The following is a 23,253-nucleotide window of genomic DNA, read 5'->3' as shown; positions in this document are numbered from 1 at the left end:
CAGTGAAAGCCATCTGGAAAAATGATTCTTTCTGCATCTTCTCTGTATCCTACTTTCCCCTCTCGTTATAGCACGGAGAGGCCATAGGAGGAAGTTAACACAATTACCAACAATTATGTCACCCAACCTAAAACTGAAATTAGTAAAGCACTAGTCTCTACAGATGTTACACATAAAGCATATTTGTTTGATGTTTACAGTTTAATCTGCCCTGAGCTGATTTGTATGTTTTACTTACCTGAATGTTTTTGTTGTCGTCTCTTCCTATCCTTTTCTCCTCACTTCCCCTCCCCGTTGTTCATTTCCTGTTTTAAGGCCCAATCCCTTACAATGGCTACCAATCCAGAAGGTGAAAGGCTCATTCTGGTTCAGGTCTCATTGGGCTGAAGGTCAGAGATGGATGCTGAACTGCTCTGTGCTTTCCAGCAACGATATTGACTACCACTAATGAACTTACAGCTGCTGTACATGCACTTGGCTTCCTGGCACTGCTAAAAATTATTGGCTGACCCACTTTTGCCTGTTAATCATGTATTCTTGCCCACAATTGGAATAAGCTAAAGCAGGCAGAGTGTGCAATGTATAATGAGCACAGTATTACAACTGGACATTTGACAAATTCTGGTGGTGGTTTCCAACTAACTTGGCTGTCTGTTGGTGGGTTTCCAATTGCTCCAGCTTATTAATTTTGTTAAATGTTTTCGTTGTTCCTTTATGTGAATAAAAGATGTGTATTTAAAGATTATATATATATACTCACACACGATATAGAAATATATCTATATATAAAATGTCAATTTCCTAATGAATGCTTTAATTTTCTACTCCCCTTCTCCTGTGTTAACCATATGAATACTCTTGGTGGTGGTGGGTTAAGGTGGATACGGTGAGCCAACTGATCAAGACATCCCAGTAGTGCAGTTGCCACATAGCTCCTACCAAATCTATGACCCTGAGGACCTTTATGATGGTGAGCAACAGCCGTACATAGTTCACGGGTCCTACCCCTTACCATCCCCATACTCCCAGTCCTATGCATCACCTCATCTTGCTCAACCAGAATTTACTCCTGTTCAAGAAGAGATGGAAGCCGTTGAACTGAGATCCCCAGGAATCAGTCGCTTCGCAAGGAGGATGGCCAAAAGGAGCGCCAAGACTCCAGCACGCACAAAGGCAAATGGAAAAAAACCCTCTCAATGAACTGTTTAAAAAAGGGAAACATTTTATGTGCATCTGTTTGGCCTTTTGTCCAGGTGCCTCACCTGTCACGGAAGATGTTTACAGGCTCTTATGTTAAAGGAGAAAAAAGTGTACATGGCTGGTTGACACAACAAATAATGGTAATTATCTTGCATGCCAGAAGCTTAGTTGTTAGTGGGTTGGTGCTAGATGATGACGAAAGGTCACTTGTAGGCCTTTCTCTGGAGTACTGTTCCGTTCACTATTCAAACTGTATAAAAACATACTTCCAGCTAGTTGGTGTATGTAGAACCATCCAGAAAAGTTTATGTTTGTTATCAGTTTTTTCCTAGTTGATTATGTTCTGTTGGTTTTGGATTAATTGCTTTACTAGCAGAGTAACCCGACTAAATTCACTGGAGAACAATCATAATCAGGTTTCCTTGAACCCAGCTTATTACCCTTTTGCAAAGAATGCATATGTTAACAGGGTGTTGTTTTTTCTAACTCACATGATATAAATACACAAGAATGTTCTGTGGGAGCACACTGATAATTTATTGTGAACCTCTTTCATTTCTGTTTTGTATGCAAATAAAAGTGGCAGGCTTTTGTACGGTAATTCTGTATTCATTTAACTCTGAACAGTTGCATTAGATTAGGGGACAGATTGCAATGAGAAAGAAATACATTCCCCTTTTTCAACACTTTTGGGTACGTAGTATAAACATTATTTAGCCTTATTTTTAAAATTATATATGGACAAATGTAGAGAGTAACTGTGCGATGAGTTGGTTGTACCATCTGTGGAGGTGAGATTTCACATATTGACATGCCAAAGTCAAAAGACTGGCAGGTGTAGTTGGGATGGCAACTTGGATCAGCTAATGAGGAAGAGGAAGGAAAAATGCCAACCCAATCACTTGAGCACAGAGCAATTCCTTATCTACAAATAAACAAGGTAAGTTATGAAGTGACTCAATAAACAGCTTTGAACAGCACTGAAGACTAAGCATCAAAGCAAGACTTAGCTCAAAATGGCCATTTAAGCTGAAAGCACGGGTTTGGGGCACTTCTAATTCAGCCTCATACAGAGATGGAGAGACTGGTCTGTGCATCCCAGGGCTGTCTTCCTGCTCATCCCTGCATGCAGGTCTCTCCATTCTCAGTTAAGAAAAACTTGTCAGGTTTCACCTCTGGCCACCCCAGCAGCTCCCTTAGTTCACCAGGAGGAAGATAACAGGTACCTTTACTGTGTAATCTCCAATTATCTCACCGAGAATTCAACCTCATTAGTAACACACACCATTTGTACATGTGATTAACCATGGGCAAGCCCTGCCTGGGGGCTGGATACCTTTGTAGGCTGTGCTTGTTTTCCCATAATTTCTTTCATCCCTAACTCCCACTACTTTCTTGGAGAAAGGTGATAAAAGTTGATGGAATGTGAGCTGAGTCAGTTCCTTACCTGCACTTGCATTTAAAGTAGAATGTGGTAGAAAACTATAATGCAGTTTATGGACCTCATCCTTCAGCAGCTCAGCCCTGGTTTTTACAGAACACTGAGGCCCCAAGTGAGCACAGCTCTCTGCACACATGTGCAGGGAGAGCCTGGCACACACAGCTGCCATTCAGAAAGATATTATTACAGCTAAATACAGGTAATGCCTGTGCCACAGGATTAATTTCCCTACTGGTACTTGGCTGTGAACACCCACATTAATTTACCCCAAATGTGAACTCCCTGTGCCCTCCCCTGGCTGGCACACTCCTGCCCATGTGTTGTACTGACACTGTCTGGAGTGCTCTCCGAGACACGGTGGGTGACCTGCAGGTCCTGTGGAAGTGACTGAGGTCACTGATGGAAAATCAGCCTTCAAGCAATTCTGCCTGTGTTGTCTCAGAAAGACTTTGAGCCTCCTGTTAGTTAATTTGTTTAAACTTTATATCTAAAATGCCATTTACTGGCACCCCACTGACCAGAATGCTTCTGGTGTCATTGGTCGTACAGTCACTTGCTGGGCGTACCTTGGTAATAATAAGTAACTAACTGGTGGGCACTACCAACTTATAAAAGTATTACTCAAGATTTGTATGTTTGCCAAAAAAAGTAAGACACAGACAGTTAAAATTTCCTCCAAAATCCAGTCTCTGAATAATCAAGAGTGTCTCGTATTTTTTCCAGACCACCTAAGGAACTGAAGTTGCTGACTGGAGTATTCAGCACATAATGAATAGCTGATGCCACCCATATCTTACCAATACACCCTCTGTACTGTGTCCTTGGACAGAAAAGAGCATTTACTGCAACCTAGTGCTTTTAAAAATACTTTCACTTGTTAACGAAATGTTACTAACTTGGAAATGCAGACTGCGTATTCACAGGGTAGAAATGTTTCCTAGGATAAGCCCACCTGAATGCCAAAGAAATGCCTGATAGCAAACCATTATTTCATGTAATGAAATATGATTATAAACAAACCAATGTTTTTCTTCCCATATGATGCTTGTATAAAACAAATATAGAAAACTCAAATTCTCCTCACCAAACATTGCCAAATTTTGCAGGTAACATCTTCCACAACACCGAAAACAACAGGTGCTTCACTTACTTACACAAAAGATTTGACTTGAGGGTTTTCCATGCAGAAAAGCAGTAAGGAATTTCAGGGAAGTAGCTTGCAAAAGCAAAGGAATTTTTAAGACTTTTTTGCATCATTCAACACTTAAGTTCAGTTTCCTCACTTGGTTTTCATAATAAAAATGTTGCTGCTTTGTTCTGTAGTATGTTCTTTAAAGTAAGTAATCATGTTCTGGTGGCTTGAATCAAAATCAGATTTGTGCTGAAGGGTGGAAAAAAGGAAGAGTATCTCCCTGTAATCCACCTTTACTGCCTGTTATTTCAACAAGCTGTTTAGTGAAATCAGCTATGCTGGGTCAAAGCTTGAGGATGAAAAACCATGGCTGGTGACCAAAATTATTGACTGCTCTTGCTGCATAGAATTCAAGTTTTGTAGCTTTTAGAGTGAGATACTTCATTTTAGTAATCAATGTACTGTTTCTATGAGATGCAAATATTTATTAAAAAGGTATCAATTTTTTAATAATAGTATCAAACCAAATGTCACTAATAAATACCAGATCATACAATGCAGAGTACAGGTGGTATTAACAAGATAATATCTATTTTTATCTGTTTCAAATACAATCATTTTCATAATCTTGCCTAATCAAGTTTGCTAACAGCTGTTAGAAACATTCAGCATAGAAGAGTTGACTGAGATGCACAGATGCTTCCATGTTAGAAGACTTTTCTTTCAAGGAGGAGAGACATTCCTGATGGCACTTCTTCTCCACTTATTGCTATTACTTCCATCGAAAATCTTTAGGTCTGGAAAAAAAACAAAAAAAAGTGTTTTAAGAAATGTGTGGCACTACAGTGGCTTTGCTTTAAGGCTGCAGTAGCAGCCAGGTCTAGTTTTATTTCCTTATTCTGGTGCTTGAAGTTTTTTTGACAAAGAATATTTTCTGGATTAAATAAAAAAGACAGAACAAATTAAAGAAATTTCCTAAGACCTCTAAGAATTTACAGACATCAGGACTAGTTGGTCAAGGTGTTTCTCACGAGCCACTCCTACTTTCCCAAGCAAAACAAAAAGCATCTTGAACTGAGTGCAGTCTCACAGTGTTTTTAAACACTGGTACTAATTTGTCTCCACTTTCAAAAACTGAACAATCTCCGCAAAAGATGGCAAGTTTTAAGTTAACAGCACAGTTCACCACAACACTGCTGGAATAGTTAAAATTGATGATTTAAAAAAACAACCCTACTTTGAATCTTAAAGGTTCTGCAATCCCCTCTGCTTGGATGACAAATGTGAAAAACTGAATTCAGACAGCAGCAGCCTGCTGAATTTTGTTCATCAATAGAAATGAAAGGCAGACAGCAATGGAAGCAGGGAGTTTACTTTAGAGATTGAGAGTTTACATGGCTGCAGAGATGCCATACAGAAATCCAATACTTAATCAGTCTTATGTTGCTGTTCTAGAATTTGTCAAGCAATAGCATTGCAAAGTCAGTCACGCAATTCTTGTATGAGCCTGTAGGTTCTTATATGAAAGCAACTCTGGAATTCAGTCTGTCCTATTTCAAGTGTATTGTATAGAATCTGATGATTGTATAAATTTTACAGAACAACCATAAAAAAGAGTTAGTGTTCATACTGTGATGTATCACAAGGCTTCTTTGTTTTCCATTTAAATGGCATATTCTAACATTTGGACTTGTACTTTTTGTGCAAGACAGAACTGCTGTAAGCTCCATATATGTTGTTTAGATACTTCTTTAATGTTGGACTTGAATATACTCAACGTTGTGTACCTTGTGGCTGGTACACACCGGAAAGTCAAGTCACACTTCATAGAATCCGGGATTTCAGTACTTGCACATATTCACAGAATCACAGAATGGTTTGGGTTGGAAGGAACCTTAAAGATCATTTAGTTCCAACTCCTCAGCCATTCCACATTTTGTCACTTAGATCTCAGCCACGTACACCAGCATAGGTATTCAATTGTATCAAACTGTTTGTGGAGTAGTAAGAGTGCAGGATTTTGAAAACCTATCAGCAGTGACTTAAAAGTTTTATCACTGCATCCATCCTAGATGGGTGGACAGTGCTGAAAGATTTTAGGCAATGCAGCATGGCAAAGACATCCTTGTCTTCCAGTTTACAGTTATTACTCTGGTTTTTCATAGGCCAATTCATCCTCTTGTGTGTTGCTCAAAGGATTTTGCATTTTTCTATGAATAGCTCACTTAAAACTTCACTCAAGGATTATGCTTGAGTGCTGCAGAACTATGGGTCTCACAGTACTTTGTTGTGGGGTGGAAATCCATTTTTTTCTTTCTTGCTTGTAGTCTGCATTTCAACTGTAATGCCCATTGTCTTAAAAGTTAAATGCATGAAACACTGGACTCTTAGTTTGCAGTCTTACAAAGTTAATGAAGCTTAAAGGCAGGATTTTCTACATTGAAACAGTTGTGTGAACAAATACAAAAGTTTTTAAAGCCTTTTCTATTGCCACAGTACTTGTACTTGGCTTTTGGACTGCTTTTGAAGAGTCCTTGGCACTAGAAAAGCTAAGCCTTGAAAAACTCTGCCTTTGGCAAAAGCGTTATAGGCACTTTGTCAGACAAAGAGTATGAACCACAAAACCCTTGTCTACTCAGGGAGAATTATGAACTACTTGTGAACACTAATGGATAGACTGCTCATTGATAAATGACATGAATCCATGCAAGAGTGTTCTTCGATGGCAGTGCTCTTGCCCAGCAAAGCCCTGAGTTTATGCATTTGGAACAAAGAAAATGCAACCTTCTCGAAGAGACAGTTCAGAAATTTACGCAAAGGCAAGACTTCACATAGCTGCTTGTTTGTTTTTTTTTTAAAGTAACATTCTTGGGGGGGAAGAAACCACAACTTTGCTGTATATTGACAGCAGACTCCAAGGCAAGGGGAAATAGGCGGCAGAATGTGAAATCCCTGAAATCTGTGCTGAAAGGCAAAGTGTTGTGGGTTCACTGAAAATATGCAACATTAGCCCCTGCAGTAGATGTCTGCCACCAAAAAAAGTAAAAAATATCTGTCCCACTAACATTTTTATACTCCACATAAAGAGCTTTAAGACACAGTTCAGCAAATTCTAGGCAAAATACTTAGCAAATTAAATTAACATCCTGTTCATTACACCAGGCCTCTGAGTGCTTCTCTCTTAACAAATATGTTACCACTAAGTAAAAGGAACTGAAGAAATGGTCCTATGCTCTGATTACAGCTTTTAAACCCCTTAATGCTGCCCAGGGAGGTCATGGAGTCTTCCTCTCTGTAGACATTCAAAACCCATCTGGATGTGTTCCTGTGTCACCTGCTCTGGGTGACCCTGCCTTGGCAGGGGGGTTGGACTGGATGATCTCCAACCCGAACGACTCCATGATTCTGTAAATTCTCTCAACTTTTATCCATACTCACAGCTATCAGAAGACAAATACAGCTGATGTAAATGCTGACAATCCACAGTCAGTGAACTTCACAAAAGAGATAAACCTGCACATACGACCAGTTCATAGGATCAGTTTTTATGATGGAGAACAAAAGGGTCTTAGTGGTCCCCAAAGTTACTGGGGGTCCTGGTGGAAAACAAGCTGTCCATAAGCCAGCAGTGTGCCCTTGTGGCCAAGAAGGATTTGTAGCTCTGGATAGTCTTTTCATACCTATTATTTGAATGTAATGCAAATCACAGGCTAATTGTACAGTGTATGTAAAGGATAAAATGTCCACTTGTGAAGAAACTGTTATAGGCTGGATCCACAGAAAATACAAAATGTTGGTGGAATTAAGGATCAAATGGAACAGTTATTTAAACTCTCAGAAATAATGTGCTATACTTGCGGGATTCTGAAGATACCCTATATATCCAGGTTATTTTTTGTGATTTAAAATTGAGAGCAATTTGTGAAATCTCACTGAATCACAAAGCTGACTTACTCTTTCTCAAAATAAGAGCCATTCAGATATATTAAGATACTCAAAAGATTAGCTGGAGGGGATAATTCAGATATGCAAATGTCTCAGGTACCACTCACCCATAAAAGATTTGGGGGTCCTGGTGGACACCAAGTTGAACGTGAATCAGCAGTGTGCCCTTGCTGCCAAGAAAGCCAATGTCATCCTGCGCTGCATTAGGCTAAGTACTGCCCGCAGGTCAAGGGAGGTGATCCTGCCCCTCTGATCAGTGCTAGTGAGGCCTCACCTGGAGTGCTGTGTCCAGTTCTGGGCTCCCCAGTACAGGAGAGACATGAACACACTGCAGAGTCCAACAAAGGGCCACAAAGTTAATTGGGCGATTATGGGACTGGAGCACCTCACATAGTCAGGCTGAGAGAGCTCTGACTGTTCAGCCTGGAGAAAGGAAGGCTCTGGGGGATGTCACTAATGTATACAAATACCTGAAGGGAGTGTGTGAAGAGGACAGAGTGGAGGACACTGACAAGACTGAGAAAATGGGCACGAACTGAAACACAGGAGGTACCGTCTGAACATCAGGAAACACTTTTTTGCTATGAGAGTGACCAAGCACTGGAACAGGTTGCTCAGAAAGACTGGAGTCTCCATTCCATCCTTGGCGACAGTCCTGGGCAAATGACTCTAAGTGGCCCTGCTTGAGCCAAGGGTTTGGACCAGATAACCTCCAGAGGTCCCAACTACTTAGTCCTAGCCTTCTGTACAATGATGCAGTTAAAATTGCTTTTCAGACAAAACTGTAACTGTGAAATCTGCATAGACACTGAAGACAGAATTTACAATGGCAAACTTTAGCCCAAGGACGCAAGTCTTTTCAAGTCATCTCTAAAGTCAGTGAAGAAAGGCAGGACCTCCCCAGAATACTTTACTTAAAGATTCATTCTAGTTATTCCAAATGGAGCTTAGACTACCTGTTTGATTAATACTGAAATCTAGTGATCATACATGTGCTTCCCTAACCACCCCCACCAACTCTAACATACACCACTTTGTGCAGCTGCATAAAACAAGCTTATCTTTAATCTAGCTCAGTCCCCTGATTCTCCATTCTGCTGCCACACAAGCAGAATGGAAAGGTGGGAAAAGTGATGGATGATATTTAAAACCTAGCCTTTTTGCTGGAAAAAATGCTAATGAAGCTATGACCTCAGCCTTTGAATATCTCAGAGGGCAAACAGAAACTAACAGCACAGAAGGAACTACTTGTATAGTTGCAACTACGATGGGACCCCCCACTCCACAGAACATTCAATATTCTTTTCAGTGTGATGTGAAATGTCCTTTTCCAAGGGTATTTTTCCTGTCAAAGTGGACAGGACAGAGACCCTTTCCAATAGTTAAATGTGTTCAACTTTCAACTCCTGGAGTGAATATTTATTTCCATCAACTCTGAACAGGCTTGCTTCACAGCTCCATCTTTATTAAATTCTTGTCAGCACATTCCAGCAATGATGTTTCCTTTTGCCTAGCAATGTTTTGTGGAGGTAAAACAGCCTCAGAAAAAATAAAATGAGGGGTGTATATGTGTGTGTGTTACTCTGTGAACACCAAATCTAAGGGATCAACAGTCTGTGTTATACTGCAACTAATTTGATTTCAAAAATATATAGGACAGTTTCACCACCTTATTTCTTGGCAAGCAAGAGAACACCTTATAATACAGTCCTTACAGCAGACAGGTGAAAAATAGCATTACTTACCTCATAGAAATAATAAGGTTAAGACTTTAGAGTAATATATGACAGTGTCTATTTTATATGTAAAGCAGTCATTTTACAATCCAATCCTTTAAAAATATTTTCTCTTAATTTTTAATAACTCAGAATTTTTAATAATTCAGAATACCTCTTCAAAACTACATATCTTAACCCAAATTACTTTGTTTTTTTAGAACTTCTAAATGCATTGGGATTAGCTATATATTTTCTACCATATAATTTATGGCAGATGTTGCCCTTCCTTCTTCTTCCAAAAGAAGCTACACCTGCCTAGTTTCTTCAACCACATGCTGCTGATAAATAGCACTTGATAACATGACCCTATCTTCTTTCAAACTCAAATCCCCTCGACATTCATCTCTCCATAAACAATCCCTACCCACACTGCTTTGTTGATATTTTCCATTGTCTAATACTTTCCAAAACAAGTTGTATGAAGTCAAATTTCATGGAGTTAACTACAGTCATTTGTGTGCTTGCAAGACTGCGTTAATGACTGCTAACTTATGTTTTCAAACATGCCTCTGCTGAGGAATAGGAGTGTCAGTGCTGCAGAAGAAGTGAGTGACCTGTCAATACCTGCTCTTGACTCAGCAATGCACACCTGGTGCAGAAACTCTGAAGATCTCAAATTGCATTTTTCTCTTCATCTGTGGGCAATTATCTCAGCATTGGAGAACGTGACCCAGAGAGCTGGGGTTCCCTGGACTTTCTGCAATCTCACCAGCAAAAACAAAGAGTGTTCAGAAAGGATTTACCCTTGCTTCAGCACTGCAAAAGGTCAGTGCCTTAGGGCTAAGTAATGCCACAGGCTAATAAACTGACAAGAGATGAGAGCAGTGGTACAAGAGCAAAAGTTGAAAAGGATAGGCTTAGAATTCTGTTAAGATATTACTGCTTCCATGAATGAGAGAAACCACTCCAGATACATTACCCCCCCCTAAAAATTAATAAACATCCTGTATGAAAGGCACATCCATCTCTTCCATTCACAGTCTTCACAATGCTCCCTATTACCTGAAAAATTTTATGTCTGGTAGGCTTCCCACTTGCATGGGTTATCCATCAAAAACAAAACCAAAAAAGTATCAGTCTTAACTCACAGTTACTGAAATGTTCTAAGAGTAACTCATGCCGGAGAGTTTTAGGTCTGTGGCTTCTATGGTAGCTTTTTTCCCCACTGTTTTTTTTTTCCACTTTCTCCCACTCTGTTTCTTGCTGAACAGTGGAGAGTTCCCCAAACAACTGAAGGAGTCTTCAGCATGACTGTGTAGTTTTACAGAAGCTCTCCGTGATTTTCTTACACAAATGTCAAGAATTTTAAGAAACAAGGATAAAATCTCTCTAAACTTGGCTGAAAAACTAAAACATGCAAAGAAATGTGGTTTAATTGGTGTTAAAGTACTTCTAAACTACCCCTACTTTTTTTTAAGTAGTTAACCAGTGATATCCACTGGGTCATAAATGTATCGTTTAGGAGAGTTTATAAACAGCACAGTTTCAAAGAGATGACAGACAGGGGAAGATCAATTAGTGAAAAGATTTTGTGGACTGATCATGCCACTTAGTATTTAGCCCTCAGCCACTCTTTGATCCAATTGGTCTGTGGTAGGAGGCATGCTGGATCTGTATTACTGCAATGCTCTTCTTCGTAATTATGGAAATCACAATCATAGGAATGTGGAATTATTGCTAACTGATGACAGTCATTTGCTTACACAGGATAGTTCTATGGCTCAACTTTCATATTCCCTTATTAAGGGCAAGAGGTGGGTTTTAGCCTTTTCTCATAAGAAAGGGTTCCAAATAATTTGTTTTTGTATAAAACTCATGCACAGTACACACAGCATGAAATTTGTGGTCCATCTGGCACATATTTTAAGGTTAATTTATGAATAAACTATGAAATTTTGACTTAAGACTCCTTCTTATGGACAAACTTCAAGACAGAGCCAAGATTTACTGTAAACTCTAAAACAAAAGACATATATATGTATTTTTCAGGTACACTTTGCAAGTTGAGCCAAAGTCAATAGGTATTAGGTAAGTGCACTATAGCTAAAGGGCATTTTTGAATACATCACCCTTTTTCACTAACCACACTAGTAAATAAAAAAACAAGGATTAGACATGGTTGTCATTCTCTGTAAAACCAAATTATGTGGTTGCACTCAAATATCAACAGTTTGGAGCTGGGGGGGGAAATGAATCGCTTTTCTACTCAAGGTGTACCTACTATCCCAGGGTAGCTCTGTGCCTCTGGTAAAATAATCAGTGAAACAGCTAATGACATTTAAACTATCATTAAATTTCCAATAACCACCGTGGCCTATCCTAAACCATGAACTTGTTCTGCCTGGGGCACAAGAGCCTTTTCCATGTTGGTGTAGTTCTCATGCAGACTATTATCTTGGCTAAAAAGCATTTCTACAAGTATAACTAATTTTGCTTGGAGAATAAACCATAGTTACAGAAGCTGCTTTTGTAACAAAATAGAGTAAGAAAAGACGATACTGCTATGACAGTACAGCCATTGTGATTAACCCTCTTCTGCACAAACACTTAAGATTTACCTTTTGTGGTCCTCAGCTGCAGCTTATTTTCTTTTTTTCTACATAAAACTAGCACTTACTTTAATTCTTAACAAGTGTCCTTAAGTCAAGTTACCTAAACCAATGTTATATGCATTTAGGTACTCCTAGTGAAATTAAGAATGGCTTATTACAATTTAAAATAAAGTGGTCACAACCCAGTTTCTATAAAAAGAAATTATGCAAAACTGATCTAAGATGTTTAAAAATTACTGTAATTCCCAAATTTTGACGTGGATTACATTATTTCTGTCTGGAAAATGATTTAAGTTAAATCAATGCAAAGTACACCTAAATTTCATCTTGGTATGACAATGCTTTTTGCAAATGAAAGGTTTCTCTTTGAGTGATATATTCTGCTAAAAACTGTATGATTGTAGCATTGCACACTTGGCTTTGGACAAAGAATTACGTTATTCTTCAAATAAATAGAGGACTGGGTGAAGAAATGGTGAAATAATTTCCAGACTTGCTGTCAGCACCAGAAGTGAAAAAAGGAAATCTAGACATTTATAAAAGAGCAATTAAAAAATAATCTAACTGTAATTTCACCTGGGCAAGTAGTTCAACAGTATCATTTACAACCATTTTCCTACTGCTTGTCAAATTTCCATTAATTTAGTTTCTACTTTAGCATAGGAGATCAACAGATTTTAAGGGAAGGGAAAAGTAGCTTTAGAACTTTCTTTTTGGGAGCCTCTTCAGACAGCTCAAGTAAAAGGGCCCAGTTACCCATTCATTATCTCTGACCTTCAGCTCTAATTTTAGACAGAATGTAAGCTGCCCCCAGGTAAAGGGTATGGGGAATCAGTAGCACTGATGTGTTTCAGGTATGCCAGAGAAAAGCCAGGAATTAATTTCAATTGGCTAAACAATCTGAACAGGAATTTGTTGGATTTTTAAGATGATTGAGCTACTGACCCTTCTCAATTAGTGCTCAGTTGCTGCCTGAAGTTAAAACCTCATGTAGAGGAGAGAAAATTGCTTCTTAAGTATCTGTGTGGCTTTTTGTCCACTGGAATGTAGATCCAGCTCTGGTAGTCTGAAGTGTGAGACTTGGTTACCTTCAAATCTCCTGTTAAACAAAATGCTGCACAAAATCCCAATATATTTTTATGCCCTTACTATTAAAAAAAGTCACCAGTGATAGTTCCTAGATTTTACTGGGGGTTAATGATATCCAGTTAGTAAATGTAATTCTTAACGAGAACCGAAAAAGCCACAGAAAATGAACTTCCAGAGGGATTCCTCAAAGAGTACATTGGAACAGAACTGGGCTATTGGCAGGAGAGCTTTTTCCTGGTTTATAGTTTGCTTTTAGGAAAAAGTAAGACCAGCTCCAGTCTTTTCTTACAGAAGTTTGTGTTGGCCACCTCTTCTTTCAGCACTGACACATGCCAGCCCTGCTTTGTGAGAGAAGATGAGCACCCCAGTTGGAGGGGCAGTACTTATTCCCCACAGCCCAAAGATAAGAAACAAATATTACCATGCGAGACACTTGAAATTCAAACCCCAAAAAGCTGCAGCCACATTCTACAACTAAGCAGGAACTAAGAAAAAGACTGGAGAAATACTTATTTTAGTAGCGATTTTTTAAAGGCTAATAAATAAACTCAAGATGGTCCTTATAAATATAGCTCAAGATCTCACCATCTCTGGAAGGAGATCTTTATGGCTTTCCCTCTGCACTTCTCCATATAACTAGAGTAACCAATCCCACAATTTTTCCTTTATTTATATTTCATACTAGGAAAAAAAGCATTTTATAAACTTAGCAATGACTGCAAGTTATAATTTGTAACCACAACACATCACTGGAAATACTCCAAACATAATTTCTCTATGCAGTGAGGTGAGGTGTCTTTTAGTGTTGGCTCCTTGTGAAGTTATCTGAAGACATGAACAGACAAAAAAAACTCATAAAAAAACCTGTCAGCATTTTGCATATATAAAAGTACTGTTCATAACATCATTTCAGCCACATAACCAGCATATCCCTGGCTTCTTCAGCTCTGTTACTCCATCCCAGAAATAATGTGGGTAACTAAAAATAGGAACCTACACTAGAAATTGTAGAATTGTGCAAGACAACAATTGCTGCAGCTCTTGTAAGAAAACAATCACAAAGGGCAGCTGTGGTTGAGAGGATCTCTAAATCCAGAAGCCTTTCCATTTACTGATGCCCACAAATTTGTTTGCTGGGAACATGACAGTTGGTTTCTGGTTGGCTGAGTCTGGCAAGGCTGGTTTTAAGGACACAAAACCAGGGTGGAACTGGAGTAGAAGTTATCTTAAGCACAGAATGTGCATGAGCATTATCAGAGCCACCTGCAGTTCACAGGCATCCAACACGCTCGTGTTTCATCACCTACAAACTTTTCTTTCTGAGAACATTGTGATTCTCTGCTTTCAAAGCCCCGGAGTGTTGCTGATGAATTACCAGGAATCTTTGTGCCATGGCGTGGGGATGACACGCAGTGTCAGTATTGGCACCCTGCCCAGCCCATGCTGCTCAGCTGAAACAAAATTACGGCTTCAGACCAGGTTCTGCAATCCGCTGCCTCAAAGCAGGATGTACAGATGGGGGTGGAAATCAAGCAAGTTACTCAGAAAAATAAACACTAAAAAGGTGTTTGGTTTTCTTAAACCAGATTTCAAAGTTTACAATACATCAAGTTTTAAAAACATCAAAAGTGTTCAAGAACTTTTCCCCCGAAAGGACAAGGGAGGGGCTGTCTGGCCAGAGGGGAGTTCCCAGGAGGGCTGGCAGTGGAACAGGCGCTCAGTATGCGGCAGCACCAGCCCGAGCACACTCCTGCAAATCAGATGGCTCTGCTTTCTTAAGGGAAACTCTCAGGAATGCATCCATCTTACTGCACCAACACAGAGCTGCTGTTCCATATATCTGGTAACATTCTTACTTAAATACTTCTTGAAAAACAATTTCCTGCCTTTAAAACTGTCTCAAAACATATATATACCCAGACAGTTAAAAAACTTTAAAATGGTATATAACAGGAAAATTCACCCATGAATCTGATGTGTCCTTGCTTTTATGGAACAGAATTGTTTGCTTAGTCATATGTGACTGGTAAATTCTGTAATGATTTCTGTTTAAAACTCATTTAATAAGACATACAATCTGAAACTTCAAACACACTTGAAATAATGGTTTCATTCATAGTACAAAATTGAACTTTGTCAAAGGAACCAGTTTTTGATCTTTTCCCCCTCAAAATATGTCTGAGGAAAAGACATAATTTAACTTGTATCTACATGGTTTTCCACCACACTTAACTTCAGACCAGTAGGAACCTCTGCACAAGCTGGAAAGTCGTTTGGTTCCCATTATGGATAAAAGGAAAGAATGCTCAAAGAAAGCCTCTCTGACTAGAAATATTCTGACATTTAATTCTCCACTTTCATGGAACAGGATCCTGCTTGATGTCCCATCATGAACTCTGCTGTGGTGGAAGGAGGGGTGATGGGAAAGCTCTCCACTCTGAACACCAAATGATTTGTTGGGTTTCCACACCAGACCTGTGCTTTCCTTAAAAAACTGTTTCTCTGGTTTAGAGTTCCACATGGATATTGCATATTTCTCTGTGGTGGATCAGTCTCCAATTACCAGCAAAACAGCCCTTAAAAACATATCTACAGCAAGACACTTAGATATCCAATGAGATTGTTAGCAGCACTGACCATGTTGTCTTCACGTTCCAAATGAAAATTATTTACATTATTATTTCAGATTAAAGAGAAAAAGGGTATTTTCCTCCTAGAACTAGTAATTTCTCATATAAATTCAGTTATTTACATTAATTACCTATTATCTATCTTATGGCTATTTTACATATGGCGAGGTACATTTCTTGGGTGTAAGTTTTATTGTAAAACTTTAAAGATTAATTTTCTATTTATAACTGTGTTTACCTGTATTTATAGCCTTACATACCTTTAAGCAAGCTATGCTTTTCAATTGATCTTTTTCATTACAGCATACAGCTATTTTAAAAGGCTGATATCAACTATTTTTTTTTCTGTAGAAAGAAGATGAACCACAAACACTGCTTCCCTGTAATTCCTCCTTTTTTAAAATCACTCTCAGAGGTATTTAGTTCCCATTTAAACCTCTACCCTTTGTTAAACAGGGTGGTCACCGGGCTCAGAACTTCATGGAAGATACATAATAATTAAAAACAAAAGTCACATAAGGCAAGAAGAATTAATAAAACCATCTGAAAGAAACCCCTGAGTTTATAGCTTTTCTGCATCCTTCATTTTCTGGTTTATTGTAAGGACTACTCTTACTGCTTGGAAGCTATCTATAGGTTCTGCAGAAGCTCACATACCCAAGTCTACAAAAAGGCTTTTTACATCCCAAATGCAGAATGCAGGACACAGAGGACAAGAACAGCCTACTCATTTTAGCACCATGCGTTTGTTCTCACACAGAGAACTAAGATCCTAGTACAGAATAACAAACAACAGCCCAAGGAAAAGCCAAACAGGACTACTAGTGCTAGTGCTCTACTAGCAACCTGTGCACTGGGGTTTTTTAACACAATTTATTAAAATACTAATCTATTTTACTATCTGTGTTTGTTTACTTTAATCATACATAAAGAACCATAGAAAAATTTACATCTGAAAGGACCACACTCCAAGCGGGACTAACTTCAACATTACATCAGGTTGCTCAGGAACCGTGCGGTGAGTTCAAAACATCTCCATGGCTGGAGATTCTAAAACCTCTCTGGGCATCCTGTCAGCTGGAAAGAATAAAATGATGAGGAACCCAAACAGAGAGTCAGTTTTTCATTCTGAGATACACGTGTGTTTCTGCAATACTTGGATTTCCAAAAAATAACTCATGTTCCCTTCACATTTCCTCTTCTGAAATAATGTCAGGTAGTTGTTTTTTTGGTACATCTCAAATGATCAGATTTATACAATGATATTTTAACTAACTTCACTTTGATTTGTTGAACAAATCTGTCTCCTTTTTTGACTCATTTTTAGAAGAATGTTTTTGCTAGATGCCCCTAAAAAGAATATGTAAATACTTAAATCTTTGTCACTTCTACAGTCTTTCAAAGGAATAATGCAAACACCACTTGTTCCATGGGTTCACACACTGAAAAAGCTCAGAATACAGAGTCTATTAAGCTAGATATGCATACACCCTTTCTTTTAGTGAGTTTGGTGCAAAGCTGTCTATTCTCAGACACTCCTGCTGGCAACAGTGACCGCTACAATTCACCTAGAATTGAGTTTCCCTCACAGACTTCTGTATTTTACCTACCACATCAGAAAGTTATTTTACCAAATTTGCTCAATTCTTTATCTTTTATTTCACAACTAAGCCCTTCTCCACATAGCACTCTGAATGTTAGAGAATCATAATAATACACTTACTCCCTCAGACAGGAAAAGCATTATTATTTTTCTCATTATTTCAAATTGGAAACTCTTCCCAACATCAAAACTGCTAAAAAAAGTGAGCTGAAGGTTAAATTAAAATTTAGCTATCTGACATTTATATCTGAGATTCACAATGGTCTGGCTGCAGGCCAGAACAAGAAGCCTGAAATTACAACAGTGACGAGCCCTGAGGCTTGGAGAGAGACGGTAGATAACCATCTTCACTCTTACCTCTCTGCTAGGTCTTACCAGTTCCTGAGTATGGAAAAGAAGGTAGGACTAAAGTCCAACATGGCAAAGGTATGGTAGCAGTGTTAGATATGCCTTCCTGCCTTTAAAAGTGGCTCTAGACAGAGTAGCTGACTGAAGGGAAAATTCTGGCCTAGTCTCTCCACTCAGGAGTGTCAAAATTCTCCCAAACTCCCCTGTTTTTCCATCCAGACCTCACAGGCTCCACTTCTCTCTGGCATTCTCTCACACTCATTTTAGACCCACTATTTCATTCCTCTCAGGTGCACCTCCTCCTCTGGTTCTTCTCACCAGAGTACCCACTTGAGCTCCCCAGCCCTCCCATAGGAGAAGCACTATGATCCCCTGAGCTGAAAGCCTCCAAATCTGCTGCAGCTGCAGGGTTTCTAAGGCAGCGGCATTCCCCCACCTCCATAATTGGCACGGAGCAAAAAGACTGTATATGGATAGCAGTTACCACCAATCAGTCTGGATGAGACTGCAGAGGAGAGAAATATAAAAAAAGGGAATGATTATTTTCCCTGTGCTTTCAATCCCTCCAGAAGGAATGGTTCCAAGAAATGATGTGAGGGGAATTCTAGCTTCAATAGTGTTTGTACCTGCAGATTTTCCTCAAGGATCAACATGCTGAAGTAGCCTTCTCAATGCTAAGATGAAGATATTAGGAAACTTAGTTTGACAGCAATGACTAAATTAGGTGGCATCAAGTTTGTCCTCTGCCACACACACCTACGAGTCAACACATTTAAGGTGCCCCAGTGCTAAGGAGATGAACTCAACCAAGACTGTGGCAGTGAAGGTGGACAAAGAAACGCATTTCAAAAGCTCTGGCAGCATAACACCACTTCCTTTGACAATACAGATACTCCCAAATAGCTAGCTAAGCTAAGTGTCAGCTCCCCATTCAATGCTAGATTATTATGAGAGAGTCTTTATAAGTTTTAACATTAAAAACAGTTATACAAGACTATAACATGCCATATGACAGGAGAGGCTTATCAGCTTTACTCTAATGTACTGCAGAATTCTGGTCATTGATGCAGTCTAAATTTCTTCAGGGCTAGTCCACTGAAATCTCATAGGAACAAGGACATATCAGCATCTTCAACTCCATCCCGTAGTGAGGATAAAAGCAAACACAACAATTTGTATAACTGATACAGGTTAGAAAACATCAAACCCAATGAACCTGCTTCAGCCCTGAAGAGGACTTAAAGCATTTACTGGATTCTGTTCTCTTCAACACAGACTGTAACACAGTGCCTTGATTACACAGAACTGACACACAGACTTTGTTTTAGTTTCATCTAGGATGAGAAGCCTAAGGAAACTCGCTTTTAATAAGCTTTTGAAAGCTCATAGAGCCACAGTTATGCATTACAGAGCATGTACACTCAAACTGGGTCATGAAGTTTTTTACTCATTTGGATGAAGTAAAGAGTTGAAAACATGATTTCAAGTAAAGCTTTTCTCATTAAAATAAAGGCCAGAAATACAAAAAGCTTAGCAACCACTGTTCCTTGTTTTAATGATGGCCTCTCTCCAAAAAGAGATGACATAAACAGAAAAATCATTACTTTTTTTTTCTTACTAATAATGTGAGAGGCTACATAACGCATATTCACTCAAAGTGTCCTTTAAAAAAAAAATCTCAGATACTTACGGAGTCCAAACCCTTGGAAACGCAGCAATTTCTTCTGGTGTATATTCATCTAACCTCTTGGGGACTGCACGTGGCTGAGGAATCTCTTGCAGAAGGTTCTTCTCTATATCTTCTGGAATAACCTGAGGCAGGTGAGAACAGTCTTAACTATCTCATGGTTTAAAAAACAACACCACTCCCAAAGACAGACCAAAATTTGTCAGTACTACTGCATTCTTCATGCTAAGTGTCTGAACTAAATATAGAAGACAATCTCACACATGTCATGGATCTCACGTTTTTGTGAAATAATAAAGAAAGAAGCATCAACATTTCAAATACGTGTATATACACATATATATATTTAAAAAATCAGCTTGATTTTTTTTTATTTACCTTCTTAGGACACAAGTGCTATTGCTAACAGTCCCTCTACACCTCCAAATCCCACATGAATGAAAATGTAACTGCATGACTACTCACATCCTCTGGGAACAGGTGTAGCCTCTGCATCATAGTTCTTCTCAGAAGGTTTTTTGGAAGCATTCTATAAACAGTCAGTTTAACAATCTGTAGAAAGATAACATGGCAACAAATAATCAGACAGGTTACAGATAATATGAAAAGGTCAGCTGTGTTTCCCTCTGTCCATTCCATTAGTCACTAAACCATTTTGCAGTCACCTTCTTCCATGCTGAAGAACACATTCAGCAGGTGCTCTAGACTAATTAAAAAAAAAGAAATACTTACTCCCCATCATATAAAGAGTTACTCTGACAGCCATACAGAAAATTTCAGCTTAGAAAGTTAAGAGCTATATTTAGCATTGTGGACGATTGCATATGATCATTCAACTTCAAAAATAACTGAGAAGCTTGTGGTTCTACAATAGCTCTACAATATTCCATATTGTATTGCACATTTATATACACATATTATTGAGGAAAAAAATAAAATAGGCTCTGACACATTTCCCAAGTGTTCCCAGCAACTAGTTTAACAGTGTAATTTGCTGTGTTTGAAACTGCTTTATAATTAATGCTTTGTATCTTAAGCAAAGCTGACATAGCAACACACTCCATTATGAACATACTATATATATTTATAATGATTAGTTACAGATGAACAATCTCACTTCTGAGCATCAGGAATGAATAGAATTTGTACATCTACACTAAATAATGCTCAATGAAAAGTAAACAAAGTTCAACAGGATTTTCTCTTGGACTCTAGTATAGATGCCTCTAATTTAAATACAAAACACATTGTTATGGAATTCACCCAGACGGGGAACATTTGTACACGTAAAACAAGGCACACAACTGTAGGAGACACAAAGGGTTTTACAAAGGACAGCAAAGCATTTAGAGGTAGATTTACATGCAATTCTGTAGGTAAAATGTGTGTTCCAAGCCACCTGGACATAAACTATTTCCAAATCAGAAACTACCCAGGCACACTTAGTGCAATGTTAAGCTCATATCAATAAGACACACTGAAATGCAGGGCACTAAGCACAAAAAAACCTTCCAGGCATCTGGACATTTTGAAAAGTGTACTGAGCAAAGTTGGTTTTTTTTATAACATTAACTAAAGGAGTTCAATCGAAATTTTAGAGACAATCACTGAGTTCCCGGCTGGAACCATGTAGTTAAGACAGATTTTCAGGTGTTATGCAGCCAGTACCACAGATCCATGGACAAATACAGTAAATCAAGATGACAGAAGAAATATATAGGTCAGGCAGAATAATCTATAATGTTGATACCTTCTTTAATAAAAATTAATAAGCATTTATTAAAAACCAACGATGAAAACTAATGCTTTTGAGGGATAAAAATTATTCATGCTTGTACAGCAAACTGCAGTTTATTTAGGTCAATATAGGGTTAGACAAAGACAAGATGAAGACAGAAAATGAAAGTGCACCAGTTTACTTCACTGAATGCTGAAAATGAAGTGAGACACCAAAACGATACAAGAAAATACACAGATATTAAAAGCCCTCTTACCATTAGTAATTTTCATTTTGTACACTTATTTTCCTTTCTATCCAGCATTTTTCCTTATAGCAAATGAAAGATCAAAATACATCAGATCTAAACCACCAATCCCAGAGACTTCACAACACATTGCCTAACTGTGGGGATTTTTTTCTTTATCTAAAAATTACTTTTAACTTCAGGCTCTGATAGAACCAGTATTACCTTCTTAGACTAATAAACTGTACATACACAGTCCAACATGTTACCTTTGACCTATAGATACACAGAGCTAGTTATTTAATGATTTCAGTCCAATGAAAAGAGAGACTTTAAAATACTTTAATGAACATTATGTTCAGTGTTTTGTTTCTTCAAACAACCAGTGTTCATGACTGGTTTTTGATCTTCCTCTGCAGCATGTGGTACAGCCACCCGTTGAAATGAACCAGTGTGGTAGAACAGCTGGTCTGTTCTGGTTATAGATACTTCTGACTGGTGAATATGTTCTGATTTTTCTAGCCAAAAGAGAACAGTTCAGTAGTAAAAATGTGCCTATTAAAAAAAAGTCCACTCTGTAAAGAATGACTGATTTTATATGCTCAAGTTTTAACAATGAAAAATACTTTCAATATTGTGTACAGTCACTGCAGCACTGACAACCTCAGGTTGTGACAGACTTACATAAAAACAGGGCTTGAAGAATGCTAATGGATAATGAATGAGCATGGATAACCATATACCCAATAATGGTTTCTGTAGATAAGTATGCTAAATGCAATAAGCATGATCCAAAGCATGCCTACGGTACATTGGCCAATCTCCATGCTGTTCAAGAACTCATTTGCCTTTCCCTGTCCTCTCACACATGCAAGAAGTTCATAACCACAAGACCCTGCACAGAAAATTCATGCTCACATGAAGCAAAAACCACTTTTTACTGCCAGGAAACCATGGAGCCATAGAACGGTTTGGGTTGGAAGGGACTTGTGAAGGTCACCTAGTCCAACCCCTGCAATCAGCAGGGAAATCTTCCACTAGACCAGGTTGGGTCAAAGCCCCATCCAACCTGACCTTAAACACTTCCAGGGATGGGGCATTCACAACTTCTCTGGGACAGCTGTTTCAGCTTCTCACCACTCTCACATTAAAAAATTTCTTCTATATGTCCAATCTAAATTTAAATTTCTTTCAGTTTAAAATCATCACTCCTTGTCCTGTCACTACGGGCCTTGATAAAAAATCTGTCCCTATCTTTCTTATAGGTGCTGTTTATACACTGAAATGTCAAAATAAGGTCTCCCCAGAGTCCACCCTTCTCTAGGCTGAAGAACTCCAACTCTCTCAGCCTTTCCTCATAGGAGAGGTGTTACATCCCTCTTATCATCTCTGTGGCCCTCCTCTGGACCTGTTCCAACAGGTCCATGTCTTGCCTGTGCTGGGGGCCCCGAGCTGGACACAGTACTCCAGGTAGGGTCTCACAAGGGCAGAGTAGAGGGGGAGAATGACCTCCTTCACCCTGATGGCCACGCTGCTTTTGATGCAGCCCAGGACTTTGATTTACTGCAAGGTCATTAGTCCAGCTGTGGAACAGAAGACCATACAGGGAGCCAGGACAGAAAGCAGTGCTGGAAAACGACTAGCTTCCTTCACAGTAACTTCTGCCTCAAAGACTCTTCTATGAGCCAAAACAAATTCAAACCCAACTCCTGGAAAGACAAAGTTTACATCCAAGTCCTTGCCCAAAATTCTGCCTACACCCTCACTCTAACTGGTGTGATGACAAGACAAAGAAGCCAGTAAAGCACAGGCCTAACTGAGGTTGCACAAACTGCTTTTGCACCTAGAGTAAGGCTGTGTAGCAGAAAAGGCAGATAAAACCAG

At 38.8% G+C, this 23,253-nt stretch overlaps 2 protein-coding genes across 4 annotated transcripts in view; one reads left to right on the top strand and one right to left on the bottom strand.

Moving 5' to 3' along the window:
• Positions 1 to 1,801, top strand: part of COL14A1 (collagen type XIV alpha 1 chain) — a 115,385-nt gene extending 113,584 nt beyond the window's left edge. For 2 of the 3 annotated variants that reach the window (XM_064645862.1, XM_064645852.1), the window contains exon 48: positions 878 to 1,801. In XM_064645862.1, the coding sequence (XP_064501932.1) occupies positions 878 to 1,200 (323 nt within the window). In that variant the 3' untranslated portion in view covers positions 1,201 to 1,801. Of the gene's footprint in view, positions 1 to 315 lie in introns of all 3 variants that reach the window. The other variant, XM_064645870.1, reaches the window with a different exon arrangement.
• MRPL13 (mitochondrial ribosomal protein L13) overlaps positions 1,714 to 23,253 on the bottom strand; it is a 33,028-nt gene continuing 11,488 nt past the window's right edge. The window contains exons 5-7 of the mRNA XM_064645947.1: positions 19,871 to 19,957; positions 19,409 to 19,530; positions 1,714 to 4,570 (exon numbers count right to left, since the gene is read on the bottom strand). Coding sequence (XP_064502017.1) covers positions 4,546 to 4,570; positions 19,409 to 19,530; positions 19,871 to 19,957 — 234 coding nt within the window. The 3' untranslated portion in view covers positions 1,714 to 4,545. The remainder of the gene's footprint in view (positions 4,571 to 19,408; positions 19,531 to 19,870; positions 19,958 to 23,253) is intronic.

The sequence above is a fragment of the Pseudopipra pipra genome, chromosome 1, assembly GCF_036250125.1.
Source record: "Pseudopipra pipra isolate bDixPip1 chromosome 1, bDixPip1.hap1, whole genome shotgun sequence".
Lineage (NCBI taxonomy): Eukaryota > Metazoa > Chordata > Aves > Passeriformes > Pipridae > Pseudopipra > Pseudopipra pipra.
This window is presented reverse-complemented; position numbering and strand designations above follow the sequence as displayed.